The 14568-nt window shown below is 34.1% G+C and overlaps 1 protein-coding gene and 1 long non-coding RNA gene across 3 annotated transcripts; both read left to right on the forward strand.

Moving 5' to 3' along the window:
* Nucleotides 1-411: 411 nt before the first annotated feature.
* On the forward strand, nucleotides 412-993 carry LOC120087175 (defensin-like protein 1). The gene is made up of 2 exons (XM_039044081.1): nucleotides 412-524; nucleotides 654-993. The coding sequence occupies exons 1-2, from the start codon at nucleotides 446-448 to the stop codon at nucleotides 827-829; spliced, it is 255 nt and encodes an 84-aa protein (XP_038900009.1). The 5' UTR covers nucleotides 412-445; the 3' UTR covers nucleotides 830-993.
* Nucleotides 994-3763: 2770 nt separating this feature from the next.
* On the forward strand, nucleotides 3764-5395 carry LOC120087303. Of its 2 annotated transcripts, none has more exons than XR_005484479.1 (4): nucleotides 3764-4078; nucleotides 4166-4237; nucleotides 4305-4406; nucleotides 5166-5395. It is a non-coding gene; the product is annotated as an uncharacterized LOC120087303 (long non-coding RNA). The 2 variants fall into 2 exon arrangements; XR_005484480.1 differs by having other exon boundaries at nucleotides 3764-4073.
* The last annotated feature ends 9173 nt before the right edge of the window (nucleotides 5396-14568 follow it).

A 14568-nucleotide genomic window follows, 5' to 3' on the forward strand; every position in this document is an offset into this window, starting at 1 on the left:
TAAGATTATCTAGAAAGTATGAGAAAAATAAGTAATTGTAGAGAATAGTCTAAATAAACATTTGTAACCATTAGATCATGGATGCGTTGGCAAAATCCCAGCCATAGATTTAGGGGAGTCAACTAGTATAAATAAGAGGTATGTCTTAACATTTGTATCAAATTAAAAAAATTAGAAGTGCTCAATAACACAAGTAGCCTCTTTCTCAAGTCTCTCTTCAAATTTCCTCCAACCTCCAAAATCTCTTTCCAACAAACACAGCTACACACCCATACAAAGTCCCACAAATTCCACCCTTGAAAATTTTTGAATTTTTTGTACTTCAAGAATAAAATATAGTGAAAGAGATAGAAGTGGGCCCCCTTTGAGGCTATAAATATGTATCCCTTGCATGGACATTTTTGCAAACACAAATATTTCATAAAGAAAAATTCAAACAATAGAAATGGCCAAGGTTGTGGGCAACCCTGCCCAGATGGTTGTTGCTTTGCTCTTCCTTTTGGCCCTCATGCTTTCCATGAATGGTAATTAACAACACTATTATCAGCCCTTTCCCCACTCCTATTTAATTTTACATCTCAAACAAAATTTGTAGACATATAATTATTGTTTTGTTTTTGTTTTCTTTTCGCTTCTGTGACTTATGATCACAGAAAAGCAAGGGATGGTAGAGGCAAAGGTGTGCGAGAAGCGGAGCAAGACATGGTCGGGATGGTGCGGGGACACAAGCCATTGCGACCGGCAATGCAAGAATTGGGAAGGTGCCAAACATGGAGCTTGCCATGCTCAATTTCCTGGAAGGGCTTGTTTTTGCTACTTCAACTGTTGAAAACCATGCAATAACCTTTCTCCATATCATTCCCCTTCTAAAAAAATAAATGTTTCAGTTGCTTAATGTGTGTTTTTCTATGTGAGTGTGAAGGGATCTATATGTAATTTAAGTTTCTAATTAATGTTTTTATGTTTGAGAAGTTCATATGGTTGGGAAAGTGAGTGTTTTGTGGTTTGTGTGATAAATATGCTGCTATTTATCTTTGGCAGCTTGTTTGTATGTGTTTCTTCTTCTTCATATCTGAATAAAATGATTTTGATTAATTACTGTCTCCCTGTCCCTTTATTGAGTTATTTTTTTTCCAAATTATTAGATTTTTAAATCATAAATGTTTGCTTAAATATACATATACACATACATACATATGCATATACACATACATATATATATATATACACACATATAAGATGTACTAATAAATATTTAAATCTCTAACTTTTTGGTCGAGAGTTTACGTCTTAACCGAAATGAGTTGTTTTTTTTTTTTTTTAATTTAATATTTGCACTACTTACATAAACCACTTCTAAACTATAGTTATGATTGTTAGGATTGAATTCATAAATTTGTCAATATAAGAATAGTTCAACTAGCTAATTAAGCTATATATGACCAAAAGATTTGAACCGAACCAGAAAAATAACTTAGTTTGATTGAAAAAAAAATATAAGTCTTTATTGAGAGAATTATTATTATTTTTATTATTATTAAGACTAAGAGACATGCCTCATCTAAGTCTATCAGGACGTTTAGAGAAATGAGTTAATTATTATAGTTGGGTTATGATAGTTTGTGTTTGGATTATAATAGTATTTGTTTTTTTGAGGGGTAAACTATTTTAATTTGAGACGAAAATTATAAAAAAATGATGAATGTAAAATAGTAAAAACGATAGTAAATAAGTAATAATGTAGTAAATGAGGGTTTTAAAATAGTCTAATTGGAGGTTTTGAAATAATTTTTACTGTAGTAAGAGGTGATTATTATATTTTGATGTTAATCCTGGCCCCAAACGCCGCCTAAATGAAATATCAATATCATTTAAAATTAGCTTCTCTAACTTTATGAAAATTATTAGTTTTGTTAGTGTATAAATTTTTAGGTAAAATTATAGATTTGTTCTAGGTCCTATGAAATTTATAATCAAAACTTAGTTTTGGTAGTTTGATAAAACAATCATAAATAATAACTATACCAAAATCTATTTAGAAGATTTCATGAAATCATTAAAAAAAAAAGAAAAAACTATTTTTTAAATTCAAATTGTAAAAACTAAATTGAGACTTCGTTTATAATTCTACCTTTTTTTTTTTCTTTGTTTCGTTCGATGCTGTTGACTAATGGCTTTCATTTCTTCCACCAGCATAATCTGAATTTATATTAAAAAAATATTAAAATTTTTAAACATTATCTGTTCATTTAGTTAGTGGTCCCGCAATTTCAGATGAGTAGGTTTGAAAGTTTGTACAAAATCCAAATCTCTTTATATCAATATTTATTTATCCAATATAGTTGACACGTAAACGTTTGTCTTTTTTGGTTTAATATGGTTCTTAGTCTCACTCTCAATAATAAACTGATTAAGGGTCAAGGGTCAAGTCCATTTATAAATTTTAAAGACTAATTCAGTTGTTTCCATAACGAAAATTGACAATTAAGTTTAAGCTCGAAAATTGATAATTAGGCTAGATAACTTTTACATATTATAAATTTAAATGTATAGGAGACTAAATTGTTACATGGTAAAGTTTAAGGACTAAATAATTATAAATCAAAAAGTATATATAAGGGCTAATTACACAAATAACATTTAGACCCAAAATAATTATAAAAAAAATGTAGAACAAGGATAAATATTTCAAGGACATGGTACAAAATTAGCACAAGATATCATTGATAGTAGCTATCAGTGATAGCTATATAAGTAAATGACTAAAAAAACCTACACGCAGCATAACATTTTGCATTTCTTCTTCCAATTTTCTCAAATTAAAACTATCACCTATAGTAGCTATCAATGATAGTCATGTATAGCTATTATTAGTTGCTATCATTGATAGCTTCTATCAGTGATAACTTTTAATATGAGAAATACTAATACAACCTTAAAATAGTAACACTTGAAATATCACCTTTCAATTTGCTATCTGTTTTCAATGACTATCATTGATACACTTTGATCAATCATAATCAAACTTAAAATATTAACATCTAAGACTATCAGTGGATATCAATGGTAGACTTTTATAAGTAGTTAACAATTTTTGAAATGAAACTATCATCTTTCAAAGATTAACATTTAAAGTTATAAGTGATAGAAGTCTATCAATAAAAGGTCTATAAATGACTATCTCTAGTATTTACCTAAGTCATATCACCAATATCACCGATATCATTCATTTTATTGATATATACCTAAGCCATATCACTGGTATACGAATATCACTCATAGATATGGCTATCATTAATAGCTTCAAACAGTGGCTATCACTGATAGCTTTTAGCAGTGGCTATCAACGATAGATTTTCATCAAATGGAATTGATTTTTATATCATTGATATCATCAATATATGAATATCACCTAAGTTCTATCACCGATATCACTTATATCACATGTAACACCCCACATTTTTTTAGTAATAATGTAATTTCAGTAATTTTTATTATTTGAGGGTATTTTTGAAATTTTGGACTTCAAGTGTAATTGCGGGAATTTAATTGTTGACGTTGAAATTATTCAATTTGAAAATTAATGGCAGAAATTAATTTCATTTTGGGAAGAAAAGGAATTTAATAGTATAAAGTAGAATAAGAAAAAGAATAAAATATAGTTGATTTTATTTTCTTTTTAGTTTATTATTATTATTATTATTTTATAAAACCCCAAATTCCCTCCTCTCGCTCACGTGACCGGAACCCCCCATTGATTTTTTCTTTCCTTGCTCACCGCCCGTCCTCTTTCATCCAGATCATTGCTCGCCGCTCGTCCTCCTTCGTCTCGATCGCCAGCCAAGCTGTGACCAGATCTCGACGTCCTTCCTCACATCTCAACCACGCAACCCAACGTGCCCTTAGCGTTTGCCTCCCTCTCCCTCACAAAACCAATCAAAGTTTATCTGTCGTCGCAGATCTCCTCCGCCGTGCGCCCCTCTGCGTGCGGACCTCACCAGATCCGTCGCTGTCATCCACTCCCTCTGTTCGCCATTCGCCGCCGCTGCCATCGTTAGGTTTCGCCGAATCTGGTAGGGTAAGACCGGTTGAGTTTTGAAGGTTCTTGTTGCCCATTAAATTTTGGATTCCTTTTTGGTTGATGTTGGTTATATTTGGAATTTAGATCCAAGATTGGAGTACTTTGGAGTGCCAACGTGCTGCCCAGCAGATTCAAGTTCGTTCGGCAAGTAGTTTGGTAAGTGTTGTGATCCTTGTTGTTGGGCACCTATTGATTATTGGACTAAATGATGGTTTAATTTTAGTACTTTGAAGGTTCCAAGTTGTCGTCCATTGGGTTCTAAAATCTGCTAAGAGGAGATTTGAAGTCGAAATCTTGCAAGTGTTTATTGATTAAGTTTCGTTGGGTAAGTTCATTGGTGATTGTTGAATTAAATTTATATGTTTAGATCTTGGTTCCAAGGATTGAAATTTAGTATCATGTTCTGTATTAGGGGACTTAATTCAGGAATTATTTTGTTGAAGATCATTAGCTTGGATTAATATCTAAATTTGACTTCGAAGTAAGTAATCTTACTACTAGAACTGGCCACGGGCCAGGCACTAGATGTATGCTAGTATGATAGATGACTATTATGATAGAAAGATGGCATGATAGACTGATAGTATAGTATAACTGATGTATGTTCTTGTACGAGGATCTGAAAGATTTATTTGTGCACGTAAATACTTGAATGCTAGCATGAGATGATATTTGATTCCATGAGGTTGTATTTGATATGTGGATATTGAGACATATATGTATGTTGTAGAACCCTGATATTGAGGTATATATGTATGTCATAGAACCATATTGTGATAATTATGATGTTGAGACTATGATAGTGATTTTACTGATTAGTTATATGTCCACTAGATATTGTGTTTCCTTCGGGATTCACCAGATATTGTGTTTCCTTCGGGATTCACTAGAGGTAGTGGGCATACTTAACTACAGTATGATAGAAATCAGTTTTTCATGTATGTAAGTATCCATGAGGACTAGGGTAGTTTATATGTTCCACCAGAGGTAGGCATCTAGAGGATATAGATGCCTAACCTGACCCCAGTAGTGGGGCTACTTACTGAGTATTTTATATTCATTCTTTCTCATGTTGTTGTATCAGGTAAAGGTAGAGATGCACAGATGATGGACAAAGGGAATTCGTGATCGAGCCACCGAGATCAGTTTTATACTTCCACTCATGAGACTTAGATTTCCTTTCATGTTTTGCTTAACTTTCAGTTTTGATATTTGAAACCTACTATTAAGAATTGTTTTTAGACTTATTTATTAACATTTATGATTTATGGGTACCCTATTGTTGTTTTTAATATTTGAATTTAATGAAGGACTTTTGAACTTACCTTATTTATTTAGCATTTATTTCATCATAAAAAGAGTGTCGTTTTAAGTTCCATGCATGCATGTAACAAATTTGGGGGTTGTATTCTTCCTTAACTTTATTCCAAATTTTGCACTCTCGCGTCGCATTTTTATTTTGAAAGTCTTATCACCGCATCCTCTTTGATTACCGCAATCATTTAACATTGATAAATTTAGTCAGTCACCGCATGCTGTCTTTTTACTAATTATGATTTCAATGATGAAACACATACTTCTATTTTTTCATATACACTAGAATAAACTTAATCTTAGAAAAGTCACCTCATGAAATATTTCTAGAAGTTAGAGGTCTGCTAGCTTTCTTTCAAACTCTCTTTACATAGGCTCCTAAGAACATCACATAACTTCTTTCAATCTTTTGGCAATGGGGACATTGCCGCATTTTAAATTTGGAGGTGGGGTATTTATTTTCGACCTTGCTATTTTTAGCTTTCTGAAAAAGAAAAATATTTTTGAGAATAATAACTCCACTATCAACGCAATGGGGAAACCCATGTTGATAAGAGTTAAGTTGTGAAAGACACTTACCCGTAGTTGGATGTCCACATGACACACATGGGGGCAAGCCAAAACGAAAGTAATTCGCCAGGATCAACACATAAATAAATGACCGCAACTCCACTGCCAAGTAGGTATGAGTTTAGTCTGAGAAAGAGCGCATTGCTCGTAGTTGGATGTCCACATGACACACGTGGAGGCAAGCCAAAACGAAGACAAGACACTTTGGATCGCGTAAGGTTAGAAAATAATAATAATAATAATAATAATAATAATAATAATAATAATAATAATAATAATAATAATAATAATAATAATAATGTCAAATTATGCAAGGATAAAAATCATTTGACACCCTGGTGGAAAATTTTTTTTGAGAAATAAATCATGCGATACACGGGAATTTAGTAAAGTCCTTTTGATGGTCAAACTTGCGGTCCTTAGGTCTTAAAAATATTTTAAGAGGAGACCTCAATAAGACTTAAGGAAATTTTGGTGTATAGGATTTGAATGAAGTATCCTCGAGAAATCTAGGAAAAGAGATTTGCGGTTGACTTGCTAAAGGAAATGTTTAGCTTATACTTGAGGACAAGCATTGTTTAAATTTGGGGGTGTGATAACAGACAGAAATGCACGTTATTACAATGCTATGTTATTAAACAATGAAGGTTTACGTTGATAAAATATGTTAGATTGCATCCAAAAAGCATTAAGTTTATAACATTGCGGTCGCATGCGTCTATCGCATAGAAACAATTAATTTTTGTATTTTTATGCAGAATATGCATTAACGCAAGGTGAAAAGCGCGATCACAAAAAATCAAAGGACGGGCGCAACATTACTGCAAGGCTTTGCGGTGATTTTTGCTCATAAACACCTGATCAAGAAGCATTGCCGCATAGAGTCACCGCAACTTGGTAGGCGTATCTGGGTGAAAGGCATAATTAATCATGATGGGTGAAAGGCGTTAAGTTGACAAGCCGCTAATGATAACAACTACACTCAACTTTTCGGTGACAAATATTCGGCGTATCAGTCAGAGAATTAAAGCCATCCCATCTGTGCAATCATAAGAAAGAAGCCTCTTTTCACCCTGAAGGCTCTATAAATACCGAAGGCATCCTTCAGAATAGGAGTTCACCAGTTCAGCAGTTCGAACACTTAGAGAATTTTCCCATAGTTTAGCCTTGTCCATAGTTTTCCTTTTTATTTTAAGGCGGACCAAGAGAAGAGCCGAGATGTCAGAAGATCGCTCAGGGCAACCTGAGAGAGAACCCAGAGGCGTAAAAGTAGAGAGCGAGACTACCTTTTGAACACGAGTAGAAAAGATAATGTAAAAGCCTGGGAAGCAAGAGATTGCTACTAGGCTTTTTATTCTCTTCTTGTATTGTTATTTTGTACTTCAACTTTATATTTATACAATGGAAGTTCTTATTCTACATATGTTCACTCTTTTAGCACGCATGAGTAGCTAAACTAATCGAATGGGTTGAGAAGAACTAAGCTAACATGACCTAGGATCTTCATCGCATGCGATTATCTTGTTTTATTTTGTGACCAACACCCCTTTAGAGCTACTTGAGAGAGAGTCTAAAGAAAGAACCTAAAGACTCGAGAGAGCTAGGTTAGAATCTAGACTCGAGAGAGAAGATTAGATATGCATAAACAAGATATAGAGACTTAGAGATAAGCTCTGTTTGTCAACTTGCATTGCATGCACCCTAGAGATAGGTATGATATTATGTGGTCACCTTATTTGTGTGTGTGTCATTTTGTCATCGCATAAATAAGAATAGAGGCTTATGTGTAGGTTCTATAGGCTTATCGCATATATCACATCTGTTATAGCATTAGAAGCTGTAGCATTCGCATTGAGAGGTGGTTTACTATTGTATGTGTGTTGCATGATCGCATAGCATGAACGCATCCTAGGAAGTGTTAGCCAAAACCCTTCTCAACCTGTTCACTGCATACTCATCGCATCTTCCGTATTATCAACTCTTTATGAAACTCCACCACATTTGTTTATTTTTATTACTGCAAACAACAAACCAACAACTATTTGAGTTATCGGTTACCGCAAAGTTTTCGTGAAAAATTATCACCGCATACTATTTTTGCAAGTCCCTGATTTCGACCCTGGACTTACTAGGAAACTCAGTGGGGTTTACACTTGAATTCCACTGAAAAAACTTGATTGCTCAACGCAACTCCATCACCGCATTTCATTCCAATTTTCCACCTCATAAAGGTGACAAGCAGGCACAACATAGGAATTTCACGGTCTAAACAAACGGAAGAGACTGTAGGACATGTTGACACATATTCGTCACCCACTTACTATGAACTACTTCCCCCATTCGCCTTGATATTGACCCATACAAACACTTTCCGATTGAAGGTCATTCCCAAGGTGACATGAAGCATCACATGAATCTCATGGTATGAACTTTCTAGGGACGTGAGTGTTGAAATAAATATATTGTATATTTGATTTTACATTGAACGACTTTCCCACATTTATCGTGATCTTGACTCATGCAAACACTTTTCGAATGGAGGTCACTCCCAGGGTGACACGAAGCATCGCATGAATCTCATGGTGTGAAACTGTTAAGATGTGAGAATGAAAATCAAAACATCACTTTTGATTTTACTTTGAACAACTTCCCCTATACACCATAATCTTGATTTATATAAACACTTTCCAAATGGAGGTCACTCCCAAGGTGACACGAAGTGTCACATGAATCTTGATTGTGAACTCTTAGGGACGTGAGAGCTAAAAATAACATATCGTATAAGTTATTAATCTCCTACTGAAGCATTCTTAAATTCCCATTGAAGTGTTCTAATAACATATCATATATGTTATGAAACTCCCACTGAAGTGTTCTAATATTTTTTTGGATATATTTTTACTCAGGTTTGTTTCGGCTAATTTAAACAACCTAAGTTTAGGTGTTTATCAAAATATAATGTTTATATTTGGATTTAACCTACAATATCTAGGTGATAAACCAGTTTTAAAACCTCACATCACTCACGTATTGCTCATAAAACTGGTTAACAACGCTCAATTATTCAGCCATAATCCCTAGGTAGGAGGTGTTCCATAGATCGTCAACTTAAGTACCTCTAGCCTTAGACAGGAACTCAAATTTTACAAGATGTCGACCTATTTTAACTATTAAAACAGGTGGTTAACCTACGTGAGCATGCAACTTATCTTTGTTATGGATTTTAAACGTCTAACCCAATTTTATAACAATTTACAAAATTTTAGACATGCTAAGCATCCATAACATACATCAAAGACATTCAATATTTAATATAACATTTATATTAAAACATTTGAAACCCTATATATGCATACTATATATTATAACACTTTATAACATACTTTCAATGCATGTAATATGCTTCCTATGGTGGGATTTTAAATCTACATGACATACTTTATGCACATACAAGATTTATTTAATTATAACATACATCACATGCATAAATAATTAAATATAGACTAATATGGTTTCAGTTTTTGGCATTATCAAGCAAACAAAAGCCTAAAAGTTACAAAAAAACAGCAAAACCCGGCTCCAAAAAGCTTTTGAATTGCTCGAACCACCTTGAACCGGACCCGAACCTGTCGAACTGGACCTCTAATGAGATGTTTCCTAAAAGACACAAAATAAATGAAGTACATGTATACATACCATTCATGTACTTGAACAATTATATGTATCTAGAAGTGTATATATTTAGAAATTAGAAATTCATGCACTGAAAATGTATATAAAAATGTATTATCCATAATGTATCTAGCTTAATTTCTAAGAAGAAGTATCAATCAAAATAGTAATATGAATACGTACAGGACATTTATAAGAACGAGAAAAGTTATTTAATCTTATGTTGTTGAGTTGTGAGAGTTTATTTTAATAGTAATATGAACACTTTCAGGACATTTAGAAGAACAGGTAAAGTTATTTAACCTAAGTTGTTTAGTCTTGAGAGTTTATTTTAATACCTGTTTAAGTTCTGTCTGATTTCTCTATTATAGTTTTTATATTTTTTTAAAGATCTATTTGAATTTTTATAATAATTAGGTTTTGTAGGCTTGTTTTTGTCAAAACTAAAGTCATATCAGTTAGTATTTAATTATTTATGCACGTGATGTATGTTATAATTAAATAAATCTTGTATGTGCATACAATATGCCATGTAGATTTAAAATCCCACCATAAGAAGCATGCTACATGCATTGACAGTATGTTATAATTGTTATAATATATAGTATGCATGTTAGGGTTATGTTTAATATAATAGTTATATTAGATACTTTTGTTGAATGTTGTAGATGTTAAGCATGTCTAAATTTTGTAAGTTATTATAAAATTCGTTAAACTTGTAAAACTAGGGTTACAAACTCAACCGGTATATAATCCTGTCGAAGGCTGGGGGTATTTAAGTTAACGGTCTACGAAACACCTCCTACCTGGGGTTTATAGCCGAATAATTGAGCGTTGGTAACCAGTTTTATGAGCATTCGTGAGCGGTATGAGGTAATAAAAACAGTTTATCACCTAGACATCGTAGATTTAAAATCCATTTATAAGTGTTATACTTGGATAAACCTCCCGAACCTTCCGACATGGAATTGCGCGAAAACTTACCCAGGGGTTAGGAATGATGAAAAAAAAGAAATTGAGAAGGAAGAAACATTCAAAGAAATTGAAAACACTTATAAATGTAGAGATGAAATTGAGAACACTTATAATTATTTAAGTGCATCTCTACATTTAGGGGTTATGGGCAAAGGAGTCTATAGGGCCTATACATAAGCCTCTAATACTTGTCTATGCGATGATACACAAACAAAGTAACCACATATCATCATTCCTATTCCTAGGGTGCATGCGATGCAGTATTGACAAACAGAGCTTATCTCTAAGTCCCTATCTTTGCTTATACCGATCTAATCTTGCTCTCTCGAATCTAGATTCTAACCTAGCTCTCTCGAGTCATTAGGTTCTTTCTTTAGACTCTCTCTTGAGTAGCTCTAAAGGGGTGTTGGGCATAACATAAGACAAGACAAACGCATGAACTTGGTTGATGCAAGATTGTTACTATCCCTAATGAACAACACATACCTTGCTTAATGCATCCAACCACTTACCCTCCCGGGCAGTTAATTGTTGCTGACTTTACTCATAGACAAGCAATGCATTAGCCTATAGACAGGCGTTGCAGCAGCTTCACACCAAGCAAATAAGGTTACTCATACTCTCGCGCAACGCACACCTCTCGATGGGTTGCTACATGCTCCATATCCCTAATCCACATGACTAAGTATGCAATACCCAAGAAATCCCACTAAGTGTTGCAATGAAAGTAAAGATGCTAAGCAAGAAGATGAAGATGAAGTCGAAGGAACAAAGAAATGCATTAAACCAGATTGTATTAATTCCTTAATTTCAAAATGTCATACAATACAATATAGAAAAAGAAATGACCGGCTGGAAGCAAAGCTTTACTTCCTGCGGATGTTCGTCAAGCTGCCGGTGGTGCCATGGATAGGCGGAGGAGCTGACTCTCTCGAGATCTAACTCTGGTCGAAGGTTCCGATCGTCACTCGAAATGGATGAAGAAGGTGAAGAACTCTCAAGTGTCTTCTCACGCATTTTTCTGGATCGCGGGGAAAATCCCTGGTTTAGGGGTAATCTCCAGACGATCAAATTTAAGCTCTTCAGCCTCTATTTATAGAGCTTAGATTGCCAATATAATTAATTGAACTGCTCTGAGTCTGACATTCGGCGCGTTAGTCCTTTTCTGAACCTCTACCACCAACGACGTGGTAGGTGAAATGTCAACATTAGATTTGGATTTTCTCGAGGTAAATGCGCTGATGCGTTCATTCTACTTACCTTGCGTTGATCCCATTAGAATGCGTTGTCGCGTAGCCGCAATCATTCAATGGTCGTATTCGCTTAACACTACAACACTACAACTCTACATGATGGACTGTAATCGCTTGACAAGCGCAACTCCCATGTGATGGCGCATACGGCTGATTACTGCAACATCCATGCGTTGATCGATGCGTTTGCCTTGCGATGGAGTGTTTCTCCACATGCGGTTTGTCTATGTGATGGTCCGATTTCCGCGTTTTGTGTTCATTCCTGCATTGGCTACAAAAATAGAACATTGAAATGCATAATTAACGCAAAATAAACGGGTTTAGCTGATATCAGACATGCTGATCGACGCAAGCTCATATTCTTGTGAATTCCTATTCATGATCGACGCATATTCTGCCTAACAACCTTCATAATTCTAAGTAAAAGGCCTAAGATGACATGCATTTCTGCATGTCATCAAAGTCTCTTACTAGCTATCGCTTAGTGAAACGCTTTCACTTTGATAGCTTTTCCTTGAGTTTCTTTCTGAAATCAAGGGGAAACTCTCCAATTTTTAGGAAACATTTTTCTTTTATCTCACGGTTACAATAAAACCACCCAATAACCTTCCATTTAATAGGTTATTAGAGAAAAAGAGATAATTATCAAATAATTAATATTATTATAAATATATATGATAACCAACTTACCATATTATATTTATAACCTATAATTTTAATATTTCATCTCATGAAACATGAAAACCATAGTTCTTTTTCTATTTTATTGTACTTAATGTAAATCATATTTACATTGATCCTCCACTTGATGTATCTCATACATCGCACCAATTATATCATATATAATTGAATTTTCTCTTGTCAATTTGAACATTTCAAATCAATCCTAAGAACTGATTCTCAACTTGAATCCATTGAGCTACCAAAGGGACCTTATGAACCTGTAGCTTGAAGCTCCAACGATACGTGAATAATTGACTAAACTCTTTAATCACGGGACCCACTATCCGTTAACTGCCAGGCATTCCATTAAAGACCAACAGATGCACTCTTTTTACTACATATATATTTTGTGCTCATATCAACCAATCAACAGTGCGATAACCCTTCATAGATCGCTCGTAAGTACAGTTGGGCCAATTTATCGTTATGCTTCTGTAATTATATCTAACTCCTTAAGTACCATTGATCTCTCTAATGAACACAAATCATAGTTCTACTATGACTGAGTCCTCTCTTTCAAAGAGAGGTTGTGGCCACTATGTTCAAGACCCGGAATTAGCTCTTAAGGGAGCAATCCATCTACTTACCCCTGTTTTGAGGAAGAGTGAATTCCATCTTGTGTAACTGAGTTCCCAGCTTCTATAAATCAGACAAATTCTCAAAAAGCTAGGCTTGTTGAGTTGGCAATCTGGTCACTCTCACCCATACTAATCAAAGGACCACCTTTAAAGGTAGGAGTTCCCAAAACACTCAGGATTAAGGTCATGTCACCTATGGTCATTTAAGTGAGATGTAAGTCTCAAGTATCAAAGGCGTTATATAAAAATATGAATCATCTCGTGATTCGGTCTTATACAAACTCTTTGTATAGGACACCACTACTCACATGTCTCCACATGAATGGTCAGGAACAACCATCTATAGAGTTCACAACACTTGTAAACCTCTACAAAGTGGGTCGTATCCATAGTGTCACCAGGATCAGGTATCCCTCCTTAATCCTTATACTACAGACCTTTTTAGGTTATCACTTAAGGCATGATCTACTTGTATATCTCATATACATGCTTAATTTTACATACAACAACCATGGAGCTTTGTTTATTGGATATGAGTAAATACAAAATAAAATAACTCTTATTTCATTCATAACAATGTGTACAGTGTTTACAACTACGAGACTCCGAGAGAATTAGGATATCAATCCCAATAGACGTATTGGATTGTTTTGATATTCTTCTTTCAATAAATATCCACTCAGGAAATTGTACCACATTCATCTTGATTGTTTCAATCCATATAGCGATCTTTGTAACTTTATTGAATACGATTATCGAGAATTTTATTATGTTTCAGATACCTTAAATCCTTTTGAGATTTTCATATAAATATCATTATTAAGATATCCATATAAATATGTGGTGACTACATCTATAAGATGCATGTCTATATTTTCATATATAGTCAGACTAATTAAATATCTTAATGTAGTTGTATCCACCACCAGAGAATATGTCTCACAAATACCCATTTGTATCCCACAGATTTGACACCTTCTAGTGTTCGGACTACTGGTCTAAAAACCTGACATTTTGAAGTGAGTTTAATTCTGCCTCGATTGCTTATTTCCACCGAAGCCAATCTTTTCTATATCGACATTCTTCAATAAATTTTGGTTCAGAATCCTCATTTTCAGATATAATATCAATAGCAACATTATATGCAAAAATGTTGTCAATAATTACATGAGTTCGGTTCCATCTTTTTCCTATCATGACATAGTTTATTGAAATCTCATTATTATCTTTAGGTATTTCACCTCCCTCACTAGTCATGTTAAGGATTTCTTCATGGATATTTACATCCTCAACTAAGTATTTTTTTATTTTTAATTATTTTTTAGATGATTTTTGTCTTCAGGACCCACGATCTACCATGCTTCTGGCGTGTTCCAGACTCATAAGTGACAACTTGCTATCT

Source organism: Benincasa hispida, chromosome 9 (assembly GCF_009727055.1).
Source record: "Benincasa hispida cultivar B227 chromosome 9, ASM972705v1, whole genome shotgun sequence".
NCBI classification, from domain to species: Eukaryota; Viridiplantae; Streptophyta; class Magnoliopsida; order Cucurbitales; family Cucurbitaceae; genus Benincasa; species Benincasa hispida.

Bases quoted from the DNA above. Each gene is read 5' to 3' on its own strand.
- LOC120087175 (XM_039044081.1), top strand. From the start codon at position 446: ATGGCCAAGGTTGTGGGCAACCCTGCCCAGATGGTTGTTGCTTTGCTC. The intron at 525-653 runs GTAATTAACAAC...TTATGATCACAG, and splicing joins CCTCATGCTTTCCATGAATG to AAAAGCAAGGGATGGTAGAG.